Source organism: Haliotis asinina, chromosome 16 (assembly GCF_037392515.1).
Source record: "Haliotis asinina isolate JCU_RB_2024 chromosome 16, JCU_Hal_asi_v2, whole genome shotgun sequence".
NCBI classification, from domain to species: Eukaryota; Metazoa; Mollusca; class Gastropoda; order Lepetellida; family Haliotidae; genus Haliotis; species Haliotis asinina.
The window spans coordinates 46,437,898-46,459,148 of NC_090295.1; the positions used below are offsets into that span (position 1 = coordinate 46,437,898).

Here is a 21,251-nt window from a genome sequence, read left to right on the forward strand (position 1 = left end):
AATGAAGATGTTTTTCAAAGACAATATTCTCGCCGACCCGTGAAGGTCCCTGGATAGAATAGGCCTTCAGCAACACATGCTTGCCATAAAAGGTGACTATGCTTGTCGTAAGAAGCGACTAACGTGATTGGATGGTCAGACTTGTTGACACATGTCATCGGTTCCCAATTGCGTAAATCGATGCTCATGTTGTTGATCACAGGATTGTCTGGTCCAGACTCGATTATTTACAGACCGCCGCCATACAGCTGGGATATTGCTGAGTGCGGCGTAAAACTAAACTCACTCAATCACTCAGTATTCTCACCCTTCCGAAGTCTGATGCAGGACCCGGACTTTCTCCTTCACATGAATGGTGTGCACCGTTCCTAGAGCAATGTCGTAATACAATGTCTGAAAACAATAGTAATGAAATTGATCGTAAATACTTCCAGCTTTATGACAGAACCATATATTCAGAGGTTGGCAGTCACCATGAGCATGTGTGCGTACACTGATACACCCACAGACGTCAACATAGGTTCATACTGAGAGAATACATGGTGACATCTGAGGAGCGACCAGGTACAAATGTTGCGACTATGTCATTTGAAACATTTCTCATCGACACATTAACAGGAAAGTGAAGGAAAGTAGAGATGTTATTAATCAGGTGACGAGATGAGATCGATTTGTGACGTAATGAACAATGGGTGACAGTATATTATCAAAAAGAAACACTGTGACGTCATGTATGTGCAATTCCCAGTCATCCCTGTTTCCATGTATTTGCATTGTCTTGTGTTTTGGTTACTCACACGTCCATGGAGTAATTTCTAATACCACATGAAAGAAATAGTTTCGTTTTCATTTGTTAAACTATGTGATGTAATCTCACTCTTCATCTCAGTATCTGCATAAACACTTACACATTCTGAACTGTGACTAGGCAGTAGAGAGGGCTTGCTAAAACAATAGAGGATGAAGTAAGTATTCTTTAGTTTTGTGTGCGTCGAGAAAATGTCACGTACGTTTGGATCAGCATCAGTGAATCAATGGTACCGTTTACCACACTTGAGTCAGAACCTTGTATGTACCTGTATCTCAATCGATTTCTGAATCTGAATTTGTATTAGAGTCCGATGACACAAATGTAACTACCTTGGTATAATTTGATGTCGCATCTTTGACAGGGTGGTGACCCGGATGTCTCGTCTTTGTGAACACGTGACCTGTGTGAGTTGGCCGCACGGAGTAGGTGGCGTTGTGAGGACCTGGAGGATGTAATGTAAAGCAGACACACTACTCAACTAGTATTTGTTAAATTCTCGTTTCAAGAAAGCATTGGATATCTAAGAACAGGGCACAAAACAAACAGAAAATATCAGTCACACATCCGTAGAATATATCGACATATAGTATGCGGACATGCCTATCACTGTAGCATCAAGATATGACTAAAAAACTTGAAGCAACCTGTGTAACTGAGTAATTATTCTACTATATTCTATAACATATATACATGACAGTTACCTCTTCTGTCTATTGTTGTATATGTGATTTACTGCCACCAGAATGCACGTGCAGAAAGACTTGGACAACAAATAATTAAAAAATGAAGACCTAACCTATTCCCTTCCCCGATGCACCACCCATCCTCAGCCGTCATCCGCGGGAATCAGCCGTTAGCTCACCCACCCATTCACGACATGTACACATCTTAAACACCTGTCCAACATTTTCTGAACATCAACCCGACCACAATGCAAACCCTTCTACAACTCCAACACCCCTTTCCCAGCCACAAACCCTATCTCCCACCCTTACCCTCATGTCCAGTTTCTGTCACGTGATAACCCCAGCCGTCGTCAGTTACGTAGACGTGACCCTGTAAGGAAATCAAGAAACTCACTTTCTGTGTGATTTGACAAAGACCTGGTTTAAGACTGGGATACTAATAAATCCGATTTATCAAAATACTGGTTGTCTGTAATCTTTTGTGGAAATTCTGAGGCACTACTCTGGTCAGTTACTACCTCAGTGGCCTTGTGTAGACGAGACGCAAACATGGCGGCGGCTCCTTTCTTCATGGCAACAGCTTCGTCGTCGTCGTCGGGAGGGTGGTAGACGTGGAGAATCTCGCCACGGGGCGTGATCACAAACGAGAACCTGTGTAGTTTCATTTAGTGTAGACAGTGATAATGAAACATACACATCTTAAAGAGCGACATATAAACCTTAACTATACCGAGACGCGGGCTGAGTGTAATTAAAAATGTTTAACTCAAACAGATAAGGCCTATTTAACAGTAATGACACCAGGTGTTCCCAAAAACAATATATGCTAGGTAACATCCAACGTTTGTACCTAGATTGGAATCAAGACCTGACCATGTAGCACAGGTGATCGTTATAAATGACTAGGTGAGCAATTGTCTTTCACTCACTCACTCACTCACTCACAACATCACATATGAAGATCCAGGTTCGAACTGGTCTTCACTATCCCGTATCTCAATGCGTAGATATATGTTCATGATGTTCACCTCTGGATTGTCTGGTCAAGACCCTGTGACTGCTGAGGACGCCGTTAAACAACCAGACAACCAACTTTCAACATCACTCGCTACATCACAGCTCGTCATACTGTACCACTGTATTCAAAACATTCCCTGGAAATATATTCAAATCACTCTCTAGGCTTTGTAGTACATCATACATATTCTTTTTCACTTTACCACGATTACTATCAACGATAAGACGTCTACACGTTTACATGTTCTTTGTGGGGAGGTTTACCATTTCGAGAAGTCTAAACGGTTGCCCACGGCACCTACAAAGAAATAAGAAGGTATTAAGAGCATAGAAGATATTCCCTAAAAGGTAAATAACATAATACACATATAAAACACGTATGATTGTTAAGCACAATTATCATCATCAACAATGTTCTTGATATAGTTAGTTTGACCCATTAGGGGCCACCAAGCATTGGTTTTAGATATGCACGTGTCACGATCACAGGCGAACATCACGCGCAATACGTGTATCTGTTTTTAAGCAAATATCAATTTCAGGTAAACTGTTTTTAAAGTTCAATAAACTTAAATTAAAATGATTTCGTTGTTGATAAGCAAGATTGGAACCTCTTCAATTGACAGCTGCTCGAAGATGGCTAATTGTTGCTATGTAGAATTGTTGGGATGTCACTGAGGGCTGTTACTGATGTCACTGAGGGCTGTTACTGATGTCACTGAGGGCTGTTACAGATGTCACTGAGGGCTATTACTGATGTCACTGAGGGCTGTTACAGATGTCACTGAGGGCTGTTACTGATGTCACTGAGGGCTGTTACAGATGTCACTGGGGGGCTATTACTGATGTCACTGAGGGCTGTTACAGATGTCACTGAGGGCTATTACTGATGTCACTGGGAGGCTATTACAGATGTCACCGGGGCTATTACAAGACTTGTAATTGTTTTCCATCAGCTATCCGCCAAACGCCAGAAAACATGACTTAAGGTCCTACAACGTTCAAATCAACTCCTTAGAAGAAAGGAACTCTTCTAAGAAAAGAATATTTCATCTGTTTATATCAAGTAACGTTTAACAAAACCACCATGACTTCCATATCGTCGTTTGACTAAAATAACGGTCCGCAATCATCTAATGCACGTTTGACTAAAATAACGGTCCGCAATCATCTAATGCACGTTTGACTAAAATAGCAGCCCGCAATCATCTAATGCACGTTTGACTAAAATAACGGTCCGCGATCATCTAATGCACGTTTGACTAAAATAACGGTCCACAATCATCTAATGCACATTTGACTAAAATAACGGTCCGCAATCATCTAATGCAAGTTTGACTAAAATAACGGTCCGCAATCATCTAATGCACGCTTGACTAAAATAATGGCCCGCAATCATCTAATGCATGTTTGACTAAAATAATGGTCCGCAATCATCTAATGCAAGTTTAACTAAAATAACGGTCCGCAATCATCTAATGCACGTTTGACTAAAATAGCAGCCCGCAATCATCTAATGCACGTTTGACTAAAATAATGGTCCGCAATCATCTAATGCACGTTTGACTGAAATAACGGTCCGCAATCATCTAATGCACGTTTGACTAAAATAGCAGCCCGCAATCATCTAATGCACGTTTGACTAAAATAATGGCCCGCAATCATCTAATGCACGTTTGACTAAAATAACGGTCCGCAATCATCTAATGCATGTTTGACTAAAATAACGGTCCGCAATCATCTAATGCACGTTTGACTAAAATAACGGCCCGCAATCATCTAATGCACGTTTGACTAAAATAACGGTCCGCAATCATCTAATGCACGTTTGACTAAAATAGCAGCCCGCAATCATCTAATGCACGTTTGACTAAAATAACGGTCCGCAATCATCTAATGCACGTTTGACTAAAATAACGGTCTGCAATCATCTAATGCACCTTTGACTAAAATGACGGCCCGCAATCATCTAATGCATGTTTGACTAAAATAACGGTCCGCAATCATCTAATGCACGTTTGACTAAAATAACGGCCCGCAATCATCTAATGCACGTTTGACTAAAATAACGGCCCGCAATCATCTAATGCACGTTTGACTAAAATAACGGCCCGCAATCATCTAATGCACGTTTGACTAAAATAACGGTCCGCAATCATCTAATGCACGTTTGACTAAAATAACGGTCCGCAATCATCTAATGCACGTTTGACTAAAATAACTGTCCGCAATCATCTAATGCACGTTTGACTAAAATAACGGTCCGCAATCATCTAATGCACGTTTGACTAAAATAACGGTCCGCAATCACCTAAAGCCATGTATGGAGGTAGACGTCGTATTGGACGGCCGTTGTTGTCATCCAAGAGCAACGCACTACTAGCTTGGTGTCAAGTTGGTCAATTTTTACATCATTGGGAATGAGTTCTTTATCATTGGGAATGGTTCGTTGGTCGGACGAACGTCATATCCTTTGACTAATGACCAAGTTTGTATATATTTGGCGCCCTTCCAGCATAATGACATATCTTGATTCAGTTAATGTTTGGCTTGAGTTCACTGATGATGTAGCTGGACCTCTAATGTGAATGTAAACTTGATCAGACAAAATGCGAATGGACAACGGTACATTGACAAGGCCATTGCACAACATGTCCAGGACCATCCATTGAAGAAAATGCCAGTCGTCTTTATGATCGACAGTGATCGGGCTAGATCATGCACTCATTAAGAGTGGTATTCTACCTTTGTGCGTCAGTAGTCCAGATGTCAATCCCATAGAGTATATCTGGGATATTATAAGTGGTGAAATACGCCAGCTGTTGGATCGAACCCTCTTTCAAGAATGGAACGATATACCACAATTCAACATCTGATACGTCAATGAGGAGAAGGATAAGAGATGTTACTGCAAGTGCAGTGGGTACAACATGTACGGAGACTGTGCTTGATTAGTGATACTTCTGTGATTTCTAGATGATTTATGTCACAATTTTGAAAATCATACGATTTGGCTCTCACGTGAGCAATATTCCTTATTTTGTTGAGGTAAAAACTTGCCTTGGTTTTGCACGTGTTAGAAACGGATTACACCCAAGTAATAATGCCAACAGGAATCAATTCGCAATGTTACAATTATAAATTTGATCGTTTTTATGGTTTAGTGTATGAGACGGAAAAAGGTACAGTGGATGATGACTCCATTGCCTCCATGGCGTGACCAACCCCTTTAAGTGTGATTCAAAGCACTTTGTCCGTCAAAGGCAGTGCCATTTGTGAGTGACCGCTGTGGTTTATCCCGGGTATATTTTATGGCTCTACGACATGCATAAGTCATTGCTATTATTTTTTCACAAATAAATGACTTGTTATCCATTACACATAGCAGCTCTTGTCCACATCACAGCCATTGAAGAATAACGCTGACCATTTACAACCGCTAGACATTCGGCGGTGGCTGTCAATTTCGCCTGTGTCAGCTACATAGTATGCCAATGGTCAACATACATTAAGAAGAGATTCTCTCACCAACGTGCCTTCGATCTGTCCAGGTGGATGTGGGGGCGATGTCCAGTGATTTTAATGTTCGCACTTAGCGCTGAAGCCCATTTCCTGTGGCCCGCCCTGAATTGCTAGAATATTGCTAAAAGCGGGACAAATCCATACCCACAAACCCATTCACATTAACGTCCTGTGAAACATCTCAGTTATGTTACTGTGACCTTTGAGTATTCAAGACAGGACAAAACAAACGAGGGGTTGATTGCATAAAGACCGAGACACGATACGGTGGCACTGTGCCACATAATCAGTTGCTATCTATCCACTGTAAGGCATCCCTACTATGGTAAACATGAAATATTAAAAGCATATTTACTCACTCACTGTAGAATGTTCGCATGGAATGGACGGGGCTATGCATACACGTTAGGCCTCGAACCCGAGACAGGGGAGACAACTGTAGTAGTACTAGCAATTACAGCTGCATGTATTGCTGCAATGGTAGGACTGGGAGCACTTACGTCTTGTATTCTTGTTCTTCATCTCCAGAGCATACACCTTCACATAGACCTCCTGTCCTCCCTCGCCGTCACCGACGTTGATGTAACCGACCTGAAACGTACATGAGAGAGTGAGAGAGTTAACATTACGAAGCACTCAGCAATATTCCAACTATATGGCGTCAGTCTGTAAATAATCGAGTCTGGATCAGACCACCCAGTGATCAACAGCAGGAGCATAAATGTGAGCAACTGGCAACCGATGACATGTGTCAACCAAATCAGCGAGCCTGACCACCTGATCCCGTTAGTCGCCTCTTGCTATAAGCATTGTCGCCTTTTGTGGCAAGCATGGGGTGCTGAAGGCCTATTGTACCCTGTACCTTCACGTGTCTCCCGGCAAGCATGGGGTGCTGAAGGCCTATTGTACCCTGTACCTTCACGTGTCTCCCGGCAAGCATGGGGTGCTGAAGGCCTATTGTACCCTGTACCTTCACGTGTCTCCCGACAAGCATGGGGTGCTGAAGGCCTATTGTACCCTGTACCTTCACGTGTCTCCCGGCAAGCATGGGGTGCTGAAGGCCTGTTGTACCCTGTACCTTCACGTGTCTCCCGGCAAGCATGGGTTGCTGAAGGCCTATTGTACCCTGTACCTTCACGGGTCTCCCGGCAAGCATGGGTTGCTGAAGACCTATTGTACCCTGTACCTTCACGGGTCTCCCGACAAGCATGGGTTGCTGAAGGCCTATTGTACCCTGTACCTTCACGTGTCTCTCGGCAAGCATGGGGTGCTGAAGGCCTGTTGTACCCTGTACCTTCACGTGTCTCCCGGCAAGCATGGGTTGCTGAAGGCCTATTGTACCCTGTACCTTCACGTGTCTCCCGGCAAGCATGGGTTGCTGAAGACCTATTGTACCCTGTACCTTCACGGGTCTCCCGACAAGCATGGGTTGCTGAAGGCCTATTGTACCCTGTACCTTCACGTGTCTCCCGGCAAGCATGGGTTGCTGAAGGCTTATTGTACCCTGTCCCTTCACGTGTCTCCCGGCAAGCATGGGTTGCTGAAGACCTATTGTACCCTGTACCTTCACGTGTCTCCCGGCAAGCATGGGTTGCTGAAGGCTTATTGTACCCTGTACCTTTACGTGTCTCCCGGCAAGCATGGGTTGCTGAAGGCCTATTGTACCCTGTACCTTCACGTGTCTCCCGGCAAGCATGGGGTGCTGAAGGCCTATTGTACCCTGTACCTTCACGTGTCTCCCGGCAAGCATGGGTTGCTGAAGGCCCATTGTACCCTGTACCTTTACGTGTCTCCCGGCAAGCATGGGTTGCTGAAGGCCCATTGTACCCTGTACCTTCACGTGTCTCCCGGCAAGCATGGGTTGCTGAAGGCCCATTGTACCCTGTACCTTCACGTGTCAAGGCGTGCATGATGATGTACCTGAGTATGGTGTTCTATCACATATATAGCGACCCCTATAGTCACCGCACTGATGATGTGAGACGAAAATGATTAAAATACCCATCAACACACCCCTCAATTGGGGCAATTTTATAATATATGAAAAATTATGGGTTTTGCATAAAACATATCAGGATAACTATGAAGCGGAAAGAAGTGCTCAATGAAATGATGGTCTGGTTATGAGACAGTACGGATTGGATATGAGAGGGAGATAAAGTTTCACATGGGTAATCAATAGCGTTGTTTGTGGTTTCACGCGGATATAGATACAAGATGGCGTGGGTAAGCGAGGGTGTGGTTTCCCGAGACCGTGCCTATACTGGAGTGTGGATACACAAAAGTGTAAATACATGAGGGTTTGGATAAACGAGGGCGTGGTTATACCAAGAAGGAAGTAGATGCAAAGGGCGACAATTCTCAAAGGTCTTGTATATTTTTCAAGTACGCATCAAGAGGTTGTATATTATCAGATATAGCCCCTGTTTTCCAAGTTCGGGCACACATTAGCAGTTGATCTAATATTCATCATACCAGAAAACCTTATCGGTTGAAGATCTGTAATTAAACTTGCCAGAGCAAGGGTTGTAAATTTGCCTATACAAAGCTATCTCTCCGACATCATATACCAACAATAAATCACACTTGCTACTAAACGTTCGAGTGTGAAGGCAACAGCACGTGAGTCCCACCGACAAACACATGAAATATACACATTTGTTTACACATAACTCGTGCCAAGTTAGCAAATAAACCATAGGTGCGACATAATTTATGACATGCACGTATCGTGTTTGTTGTGAGTCAACATTACCTGGTGGATCTGCTCTAATATATTAATCATTTTGAATTTTAAGGTAAAACTTGGCAGTTAACTAAAAATAGAAACAAAGACGCAAAGTCGTGTGTTTGGTGGTAATAAAACTGATATGAATTTTGAACATATTACTGCGTATAGACATTTTGGAGTTATTTCTCATGTTCTTTCAAATTGTCACAATATAACAGTTGTTTTCGGATCACTGAGGTGCATCTGTCGTTATCGTCAACCTTGCCACATAAACGGGAAACAGGATGCAAAAGTTAAATGGAAATTAAACGTCAGATTCCTATTGGCCCCCGATAATCGAATCTTTCAGCTGGCAATAGACTAATGATTAGTCCCCGAATGCATATAATATTCATAGTTACAAATAAACCCATTGAAACTGAAAAGAAGCTCCCAATGAGTAAGTAGGGAGATTGTAAACCAGACTTCCAGAAATCCAGACTTGCTTCATTCAAGGCTTTAGAAAAATTACAGGGAGGGCTAGGCAGCAGGGGAAATAGTGTGGTTCAGGGACTCTGTGACTGATTAAGGTGACAGTTGCAATTGAGTGCTTTTCACGCTTCGCCTGGAGCCCTGAATGAGTTCGTAAATATGTCATGCTCATGGCCTCTAGCACCATTGCATGAATTGCCATGCTCCACAAAGCTGTTGTGGATGTCTATTGTAGGTTCGTCTGCAGTTCTGATAATTTGGGATCGATTCTTGGAACCTTGTCTCCTCGATCAGGAAGGTGTAAATGAAAATGTAATCTCAAATTACCGGATACATTGCTTTCACAAGACTCGGGATCACCGTGTCGGAGGTACTATATGGCTCATGGGGGTTTAGGTCAAGGTAATTTGGGTGTAGGTGTTGGAATAGTACTAATATGCCGTGTTAACCACCGCACAATGCACATGTGGCAGTTGATATGCACTGTTTAACGCCACACGCAATATTCCAGCTCAATAGCCGGCGGTCTGTAAATAATCAACTCTGGTCCAGTGAGTCCAGTGACCCACAGCATTAGCATCGATCTATGTAACTGGGATACTATGCCATGTGTCAACCAAGTCAGCAAGCCTGACCAGCCGATCCCGTTAGTCGCCTATTACGATAAACATGGGTCGCTTAGGCGACCAGTTCCACACCGGGCCTTACTGTGAAGACATGCATTGTACAGATTTATCAAACTCGACCACCGGCGTGTTTTTATCTCATTGAAACTACTTTATTGAAGTGTAGTCAACATGATTACGACGTTTCGCTGTCTTCTCTGCTGTTTTTACCTTCAGCTGTCTGTACTTATTTCCATGTTTCCATCTTCCGACCGCTATGAATTTTCAACCCTCCACTGTGGTAATTTTTGCACTGATATGATAAGAAAAATACTCTACACATAGAAAATAGGTCAACTACTTGTATATAAAAGTGTTCCCGAAGTCCTCGGTCTTTAATGTAATTTTAGGTTAATACAAGTGATCTAAATATTAAGGCTTCATTGAAAAAAATACAAAGTTAATGAGTGAGTGAGTTGAGTTTGTACGCCACACTCAGCAATATTCCAGCTATATGACGGCACAAAGTTAATGAAGAACATTTACTAAATACATGGGCAGTGAGGCAGCCTGATGGTCAAAGCGTCCATACGTCACGTCGAAGACCCGGTTAGATTCCCCACATGGGTACAATGTGTGAAGCCCATTTTGTTTTGTTCCCCGTCGTGATGCTGCTGGAGTATTGCTAAGAGCGGCGTAAAACCAAACTCACTCACTCACTCACACACTGAAAGTCGAGGCTGGTAGTCAGACACGTACGGGCGGCATCCTGTCTGCCGCACCATCACCTTTACTATGTACTGAATGAACTCACAATTTGTTGAAATAGTCTAACAGTCTGATTTTATTTATTTATTTATTTATTTATTTATTTATTTATTTATTTATTTATTTATTTATTTATTTATTTATTTATTTATTTATTTATTTATTTATTTATTTTTGAGAACATCTAATTCTGATCACCATATTTACATTCTTGCGATATCGTACTGAGAAATATTGAGTTATTACTGAGATTATTATCATTACTTATTGTCTTTTATCATAGAGTAATCTAGCCGGTAGTGTAAGTACGCGTGCCAGACAATGTGAAGTGGAGAGGCGGTAACGACCGTCGTAAATAACATCAACAAGATATTAGTTCTCTGTCACATATATGCTATACGACGGAGTTGCATACTTTTGAATTAGCTATTAGCCTCCATACACCCAGTCAAGGCTATAGTGTGCAGCCACTGTGTCGACATTCTTTACACGGAACACTGTTAAGGGTACTTGTGCGAGTGTCAAGTTAGTAGGTACGAATTTTGCTAAGGCCTTATGATATTTGGATATATGTTAGACCATACATTATTCCATTGAGTGCACAGTAAACAACGGTCACAGCGAATTCAAGTGTGTGTGTGTGTGTGTGTGTGTGTGTGTGTGTGAGTGTGAGTGTGTGTGTTCAGTAATCTTAATTCGTTATAACTATAGTTACTGATACCTATTTCGACCATACCATAAATCAGCCTCTACCCCTATATCGAACTCTTTCAACAAGCATTAATGTGAAGAGAAAAGTGAAAAGAAGTGAACATTTCTTAAATTGTCAGCATTAAATTGTTCAGCAACGTAAATAGCGTCTATACAGATTTACGCGGAAGGATCATTTATTCAAACATTATCAGTATTTGTTTAATCCACTAATCCACAAGGGTATATCTTCCCAATCCCCAACTCTCACTGTGCATGTATATAATTGATAGCTTCTTAGAACTAGAGTACTCTACTTTAGGCTTCCTGGAAAACCATTTCGATTACAACTAAGCGATCGTGCATATTCATTACCGACCCGTTGTTGAGCTGGTGGAATGAAACGAAAGCGGGTATTCAATTCACGGTTGTTCAATAAAGGCCAGGGTGATGTGCTTATCGGTAGGTCTGGGTCAGTTCTTGTCATCGTAGTACTATTGTCTGTGATATAAACTGACATAGTGTGGATCGTCAGTGATGACTATGCTAAAGTGTATTGCTTTACAAACCCAGTGGATCCCTTCGGGTGTCTCATCATAAGGCCTGGCTAAGGGGTGCAAATATTATTGACGTTCTAGGGTAAGTGTGTTCTAATGCTTTCATCCCACACTCATAATACTTGCTGGTATATTACTATTAGTAAGTATTACCTGCCGTGTAAGCCTGTTATGCTATTATGCTGTTATGCTTATACACTGAAGATATATTTCTTTGTCTCGTCGGAATTGTCTCAGCTTTGCCTTGTAAACGGTTCAGCCGGTATACTTAGATATACCACACTGTTCAGGTATATTGTTTACTTTTGTTATTTAACTCGAGTCATTAACAAAAAAAACAACAAACAAACAAACAAACAAAAAAAAACAACATAAAAATATAGAAAAAAGACATACAAATATACCCGGAAAAAAATTACTTAAAAGATGAACAAATACTGAAATACTGAATCATGGATAAAGAACATTACGTGATACATTTTCACACACAGGTGAGTATGCATCACTCAGGTGCATCCCTTCACACGCTTCTGTGGTGGTGCAGCAGTCCAGTGGTTAGAGCATCCTCTCGTCACGCCGTAGACATGGGTTCGATTCCCACATGGGCACAATGTGTGAAGCTGATTTCAGGTGTACCCCGCTGTGATATTGCTTGACTATTGCTAAAAGCGGCTAAAAGAGGAACATAGGAAGTAAGGAAGTACAAAAAGACCGTACGACTCACCTTGGCTAATACTTGAAAATCTCCGACATTTTTCAAATTTGCGTCGGAGTCATACTTGTACTGATACTCAAATCCAGGTTTAAAGTTAATAAAGCTTGAAGAAACAGATATCAGTAGAACTATTATTCCACAAACTGTAGGAAAATGACCTCGTGGCATTTTGAAATCATTCCCCACAACTGTAGCGCGGCCTCCTTCGTAAGTGAGGCCTCATTTGACTGAACCGAGCTGTTGGTTAGTTGTTCGAGTTCCATGAACCGCTCTTTGATTGGGCAAGTGAACCAGGAAGTTGATGAATATGGTTATAGCGAGTCCTCACAGCATGGTAGACCCCCTTTACTAACGTTTGAGAAACGCGAGTGATATCAGTTTGAACATGTTGTATTGCGTCTCAATGATTTCATCCATGGGAGGTTCAATGCAAGTTTCAATGGATCAGTTTGACATAGCCTATGTGTAGGTAAGGCGACATATAAAAAAGTCCAACACATTATGGTCGTGAATATTTGATTGAAATCGAGGTACAGAATACGACTAATCGCATTGAAAATATGGGGAATGATAAAGAAATATGTGAGTAATCGTGTTTTGTCTAAATCGCTGACCAATGTGATTGTACATGAGTTGGCTGTAAAAATGAGGGGTGGCGGTCGAAACGGACAGTTGAACTCGGTCATTGTGACAGAGGTATTGACTTACGGCACCCCATGTAATGCTGGACTGGTTTCAAGGATAGGATCAGAGGCAGCTATTGAAGTTAGAGTTTTTAGTGTTAACTCTACAACTTCCTTTGTAAAGGTAGACTATGGAAGATCAAACAAAACTATCAGAACCGACAGTCACAGAAACCTTTTCCCCTAACCTTTTGGCTTTCATGGCTTACGTGCACCACACCCCACCCCCACTCCCAATATTCAGGATCCGCCTATAGGATTTGATTCCCACGTGGATAAATTATGTGAACAGCATATCCTGCGTCCTATATCATTCAACACGACTTAAGGCTAAAATCATTCACTCATTCACAAGGTTGTTCGTAGCTACCGTTATTAACACAGCTAAGGCTTAATACACATGTTTGATGATATCAAAGTTAAGGAAGAGTTCAAGCTTTGCCACCTATCGGACCGCCACGGAACAATTGGCTTGCTAAGAGCCTGAATGATCGCAAATTATTACTTTGATTGTTTGTGTTTTTTTAATCTTTAAATCAAGATATTGTAATAGGCTCAGTACATTAACCGGGGGCAGCATAGGTCCGGGGACCAGTCGGGGTCACTAGGTGGTCAAGACCCTTCCGTCGGTCTCGTTCAGTTCGTTGTTGGTGAGCAGCCTGGCCCTATAACCTGAATTACACGGACACGTTCACGTAACCCTGTCAGTCTATGTGTAACTGCATACAGGTAAGTGGTGGTTTATATTTATGACGAATAATCCCCCGTGGACTGAGATCGGTCTTTACAAGCACCAGTATATTGTCCTTGAGCAGACAAAGTACGTTACGATATGATCGTATTTACTCACGGCCTTGCTAGGATGATACTCATTTGCTTCAGTCGTTGCAAGAGAATATGAACAGGTGTGTTAAAGCAGTGTACGAAATAAGCCAAATGACCAGCCAGACATCAAGGATGGTAACTTCGAAATGTTACCAACCCAAAATGTATACAATCAGATCAGACACCACTATATGGTGAATTTACTCAGATGTATGAAGCATATACACTTTATTCCAGGCCATCGGGCAGACCAGCACTAAATTTAGACCATCCGACAGAAATCTATCCCGGACGGGCCGTATTCCATACACTGGTGAAACAAATGGTGATCTCCATTCGTCCCCACTCGTCCCTTTCCGTAACCTGCGAGAAGATCGCTTGTCGGTTTGAGGTACAGTGCAGGCTGTCAAAACCGGCATCTGTCCAATCCGGCAGGGTGTCAACACAAGCATAAATACTCAGTTCCGTCTGAACATTTATCATCAGCTCTACACTCCGGCACTATGTCTAAACTGGATTATTTATTCAGTCTAGATGAGTACCGGTTAGTACAGCTTCAAATGTATTACATAACCATGCCAATGATGTAAATCTCTCAGAAGCCACGTGAGTGAGTGAGTGAGTGAGTGAGTGAGTGAGTGAGTGAGTGAGTGAGTGAGTGTTACGCTGCTTTAGCAGTATTCCAGCATTATCACAGCGGGGGACACCAGAACTGGGCTACACACATTGTGCCCACGTGGGAATGTCGGCGTGACGAATAATGCTTTTACCACTAGGCTACCCCACATGTAATGATTAGCTGAAAGATATATGGTGGTGAATACACTGTGTGTGCGTCTGTGTATGTCAGACGTTATCTCACGTCATTTCTTGTAGGCACCAACTTCATAAATGCATAACGCCTGTGTAACTTTAGGCTCTACCGCAACAAGGGCATATTGATGTTAGATTGAGTGAGAGTGTATGGTGTTACGTCTCTTTTAGCAACATTCCAAACTGATCAACTCAAGAGATTGGCGTCTCATAATGTACGTCTGTGGGGAATCGAACCCGGGCCTTCATGGTGACGCAAATTGTAGGCAAGTATGCAGGATATACAAATCACATGTAAGGATGGCCACTGACAGTCATTATCTTGAGGTAGATATTATCACTATATGTACTGGTCTTAATGTACGGACCCCTGACGGTCCGGGATAGAATGGGCCTTCAGCAACCCATGTTTGCCATAAAAGGCCACTATGCTTGCCGTAAGAGGCGACTAACGGGATCGGGTGGTAAGACTCGACTATTTACAGGCCGCCGCCATATGACTGGAATATTGCAGAGTGTGGCGTAAAACTAAACTCACACTCTCACGTAATGTAAGGTGGGCACTCTAGCCCAGTGGTACTCAACCAGGCACTCTATGACACCTACAACTAAAAGATTTGATTACTGACTCAAATGTATGACTACGTCGAAGCGTATTCAAGATAGCCCAATGTGTTAGTTTGTTTGTTTGACAGCACACAGTGCTATACTCCAAGTATATTACATTGGTTTATAAAGACATGAATTAGGACATTTGAAGTGACTGACAGGAGCATTGAGCGTGACTATCCTCCCACGCACCCGTTAATGAGTGCCAGTTCCTTAAATCACAAAGGAAAGCCTGAGTGAAACATGCCCATCATACTGGGTGAAACCCATGACCAGGTTTTCAATAGCCAGTCCTAACGAAAAGTAGGAGTGAGAGGTCGAGCCCACCTTCAGCGGATCCTTACACTACCAGGAAAGAAAACGTATGGCAACAACTCCGTGCTACCCAATGGCAGAAATTCTGCAAGAATCCTTTGCAATACTTACAGTATGAGCATGAAGTCTTAGATATTGAGAGATAGAACGTATTTTCTGCTAAAAGTGTCCTTGTCTTAAAAAGTGTTCAAGACATATGATATTGCATCACTGCTTGTATTTGCTCCTGCATGCACCTTCAAACACACATGAACGAGATTCATATCGTCGCCCCACATTTCCCGTCACGTGGTCGTGATGCAACCATCCAGTACATTTTCTCTTGAAAAGGGCTCAGCAAACGAGTGAATCATTAACATGCACAGGAGGACCATTGATTAAAGATTTTATGATCACTTCGAGTACCGCATTTACAACTATGGTGTCCAAATTGGGACCAAACTGACCTCATCCACCCCTCTTTCGCCACACACTTATACACGGGCAAGACATCGCATCATGTGTTCGTGATGCTACCCGCCAGGACATTCTGTCCACATTCTGTCCACACTTCCTTAGTGAGTCATAAACCTTGACCATGACGCACAGGAGAACCATGGACTGAAGATTTTATGATCCCTTCGAGTATCTCAATTTCTGGATGTCGTCCTCATCCACCTCATACTGACATATACAAGGAGTGCTTGCCTGCCTATCGCATCACGGACTGCTTGTCCAAGCTCTTGTCATCATAACTGTTGGTTCGTCGTCAGTGTGGAGTTATTTTAAAGGTATGTTCAGGTCGTAATATCTGTAGTTCTTTTAACACATTTTGACCAAAATATAAGTGGCCGGAACCAAACATGCAGTTCGATACATCCGTTAGTGCTTGTTGTATACGTATATTACTGTATGTTTCCAGGACACACGCTTCATCGTTCATTCTTTATGCTATATCCATATAACACTGACTTTATACGCAGATGCGAACTTCGTTAACACGATAATTTAAAAAAATAGTGCAGCATTTGTAAATGAGTGTGGTCTATACGAAGATCATACTGGATTTAATGACTGCTGATCGGACAATTTGATTATGAACTATGTAAGTGCTGGAATCATAGGATTACCATTGACTACCACGGTATTAGTATGGTATTGTTATCCTGGGCACCGTTTAACAAAGCTCTCGTAAGCCGAGGATCTCATAAGTTTTCTCGTAGCATTCGTACCTCCTATTCTGAAACACAAGAAGTAGGAATGCTACGAGAAAAGTTACGAGACCTTAGGCTTACGAGGGCTGTGTGAAACGGGACCCTGGTTCCAAACAAGGTCTGAATCCATACCGGTCCCAATCATCTCGCCTCATTCTGACACCCATGGCCATTATCATTCCATGAGATCTAGGCCTTATTTAATATTCTCGAGTCTTTATGGTTACTTTTGCACAAAGATAATAAGAGTTACTAAACAACACATTAACTTGTTACAATAGTTAGTTAGGAACAAACATTATCAAACCGTTTCAAGAGTAAAAACAGCGTCCGTAACACTGCAAACATGACGTCCAGTACACAACTGTGACGTCCGAATGAAACATCAGCAGCAGCATTACCATCAGCAGCAGCAGCAGCAGCATCGGACAGCGGTTTCTTCTTTGTATGATTTTTGCATATTTGCCACCATCAACCATGTCTGTTGCATGGTGCTTTATCGTTGCAATTATGTAAACTATTCAGCCTTATCACCAACACCACAACGATGGACCATTTTGCTCGACGCCCATTTTGCTTTTGCCCCCGATGACTTCTTGAATTGTTGTTGGATTATTGACACCATGGTGTGAAGGTTTTGTAGTTACATCACTGAAGAATTCATTGCCAAAGGATGATCTGGAGTCTTCTGGTCGGAAGTGTAGGATCTTACACAATGTCAAGGACAAGTGCAAGCGTCTGGAAAATAAGATGAAAATACTTTTGTTTGAAGTCCTAGACGGTTATTGCCTCCAATAAAATCGGACGTCCCTGGCTAGTCGACAGCTCCTACACCAAATGTCCTAGATGGTCCTTCCCTCCACGTTCAATGCCCATGTTCACGTTGGTTTTTGAAACAAAACGAATAATTCAAGACATTTAGCTTCGAACAACCAGCTTACCAGTGTTAACATATAAACTGGTACATAAGAGGGGTTCATTTTGATTAACGGGTTGTTTCAAGTGTAATTGGCACCTACCAAGGCTGTATTTGAGCCCTCAACTATATATCTTATTCATCAATAAACTTTTAAGACAACTGGGCGATTTTAGGGGAGAATGTGTTTTTGTCTCAAACGATTTGGTAAATAGTTGTGCTATAATGTTAGCAAATAATGAGTCATTTGTAGCTTATTCAGCCATACAACCATACAACAAGAAAAGATATTCAACAGTATTTTTCTAAAATTTGGGGATATAATTACGGCAAAAATAACTGAAGATGTTCTTGTGAAAAAAAGTGCAAATCTTTTCTCAAAGTTCAACGAATGTAATGTAATGGTGCTTGGTGATTGTGGTTTAACTCCACCGCAGCTTACGTATATGACAAGAGCTGTCAAGTACTGGTGTACGCTGATATAAATGGGCCCTGAGAAGCTCCTCCACCAGTACTACAGGATACTTAATGCCCTAGATGATATGGGGCACACGTCTCATGCTATTGAAATTAAAAACATGTTATATAGATTTGAATTTAGACAAGCCAGTCCTTGTACATGCTAGCCCATACATTTTACCACTGTATAGTCATGCAACAGTACCTTGGTTTTCAAATGTTCTCTTCTTTATTATACAACAGCTACTTGGTTCATGAATCGACTGGTGGATACGTTTACACACGAAGTCAAAATGCATAATTATCTCAGTATGAATGGTAAGAAAGGAGGAGACTAATTGACAGACAACAAGTTAATGTTTGAACACGAATGTTGTGTATTTGAGTCATGTTTGCATTACTATCTGTGTTTTACTTTATGTTATTGTTAGCTTGTGCATGTTTCTCCATTCTTGCATGGAGGCACCATCACAGTTGGTTTGATAGTGATGACGTCAGAGTATGCCCCTGCTTGGTCCTGGGCTTATACCCGGAACTCATCGTAACCATAGAAACCAGGGTCAGGTTGGTACTGAAAGGTTCTGTAGACCCAGTTGAGGGAGCTGGAAGGATGTGGGACGCCGCTCTGAAAATGTGTACATTATTATCGGTTTCTAGACGAGTCATGAAATTACTTCAGGCTTGTGTTAACTGTTGCATCTATGCACATGGACAAAAATATAGCAACACCCATATATCACTTAGTACCTATACATTACCATTAGCCATCGAAAAGGTACCCTTCCCCAAACTCATTTTGCAGGGTAGAATTGCGTGTACAGCTGCTTGGGATCGAACCGCAGGCATTCGTGTTTACGGACAGATGCTTTACACCATGGAAGGGATCACATTACATATGCCTCTCTATAGATTGATTTTCTTACATGTAAGGGCGCATGTCTCACGCAAACAAGACGGAAGCCACGATAACCAAGGGTACTTAGAAATATGAATAGTCTGTTAGGACAAGCGCCATCATGAACGCATTTAGAATTTTATTCACAGTCTATTTATTTATCTCTATAGACGTGTATCTAAATTACATAATAAAGGTCAACGATTCCAGAAAGCAGTTTGACTCTAAACTGACCGTGTTATATGAACAGGGGTCCGTGGACGGTGAGGTTCCCGCTTGTCGACAGAGTGTTGTAGATGGTCATGTTGTCGCCAACGTCAACGTCGTACGCACCAAACTCCCACATGTACTGCGTAGGTTTTCTGTCACTGACGCGTGCCTGCTCCAACAGAATCTGAAACAAAATCAACCAAATGATCCAGTCCATGAACCAAACTTTCCACAATCATGACTAAAACCCAATTTGCCATGAGACATGTCCCCCCGGTATTAAGTGACAGCGTCATTGCTGTCAGCAACATGTATTCCACGATCTCTCTCGCCCATGTGAGTGTATGTTTCACAATATAACATCTTTCGAAAGCCTTTGAATCAACCTACAACCCCTTGAATTAAACATTTCACAGACCAATATCGTTATGTTTAACCCATGTCATTTGGACACAACTAAGACGAAATGTAAATCTTTAGACCAGTCTTTGTTCTAAATATTCCAAATATCAGGTGGGGGAAAGTTATCTATGGGGATGAGTAATTTGACACGATTCTCTGTCTCAACGCACACGCAGACGCACACGTACACACGCGTACACATACATACAGATATACACACACGAATAAGACTTCCCGTTACGTGTTTGTGATGCAACCTGTCAGGGCACTTTTTCCACACAATTTGCTTCCTGAGTGACGCACATGAGAACCATTGGTTTAAGATTTTATGATCTCTCCGAGTTGAGATGGCGGTTAAACTGGATACAAACCTTGATAAAAGCGGCGAAAACCCGTTATACCCTATTTACATATGGTATTGCGTCACTGCTTGTATTTGCTCGTGCATGCACCTTCACACACACACATGAACGAGATTCATATCGTCGCCCCACATTTCCCGTCACGTGGTCGTGATGCAACCATCCAGTACATTTTCTCTTGAAGAGGGCTCAGCAAGCGAGTGAATCATTAACACGCACAGGAGGACCATTGATTAAAGATTTTATGATCACTTCGAGTACCGCATTTACAACTATGGTGTCCCATTGGGATCAAACTGACCTCATCCACCCCTCTTTCGCCACACACTTATACACGGGCAAGACATCGCATCATGTGTTCGTGATGCTACCCGCCAGGACATTCTGTCCACACATCCTTAGTGAGTCATAAACCTTGACCATGACGCACAGGAGAACCATGGACTGAAGATTTTATGATCCCTTCGAGTATCTCAATTTCTGGATGTCACTGCTTGTATTTACCTGGTCTTGCTATGAACCCTATGGCTACTGTATCTACGGTAAGACATTTCAAGCCATGATCGCCCAACTGGAGTTAGAATATGAGAAAAAGCTTGATTTGGGCATTCATATCCATCGCTTAAAACAGTTTACTTGTTTTGGGTTTTGTAGACAGCGGAGCTAAAGAATATCCATTTCAAAGTCAATAAAAGAAATCGGTGGAGCTGTTGAATCTCTGATGTTTTTACCCCTGGTGTGTACTTGAAATATACCGCGTCCTGGACGATTTACTACCTGAAATATGTGTCTTCATAAATCATCCGAGCTTACCTCCATTCAGTGTGTTTAGATGCCGATCGATAGGGTGTCTACGATGGTTTAATAATTCAAACACGTACATGCACAGTATGTGGTATAGGTAGAACTTACATAGCACAGGTGGGTGTGAGTATTCACACGCTCTCAAACAATGAGTGCAAGTTTTGATACATGACAAATCTTCCGGATAACAAC

General features: G+C 42.1%; 1 protein-coding gene across 1 annotated transcript in view; it reads right to left on the reverse strand.

Moving 5' to 3' along the window:
- LOC137267821 (uncharacterized) overlaps positions 1 to 12,802 on the reverse strand; it is a 98,445-nt gene extending 85,643 nt beyond the window's left edge. The window contains exons 1-7 of the mRNA XM_067802255.1: positions 12,583 to 12,802; positions 6,537 to 6,627; positions 2,779 to 2,812; positions 2,016 to 2,148; positions 1,807 to 1,867; positions 1,141 to 1,253; positions 308 to 393 (exon numbers count right to left, since the gene is read on the reverse strand). Coding sequence (XP_067658356.1) covers positions 308 to 393; positions 1,141 to 1,253; positions 1,807 to 1,867; positions 2,016 to 2,148; positions 2,779 to 2,812; positions 6,537 to 6,627; positions 12,583 to 12,741 — 677 coding nt within the window. The 5' untranslated portion in view covers positions 12,742 to 12,802. The remainder of the gene's footprint in view (positions 1 to 307; positions 394 to 1,140; positions 1,254 to 1,806; positions 1,868 to 2,015; positions 2,149 to 2,778; positions 2,813 to 6,536; positions 6,628 to 12,582) is intronic.
- Between the last annotated feature and the right edge of the window lie 8,449 nt (positions 12,803 to 21,251).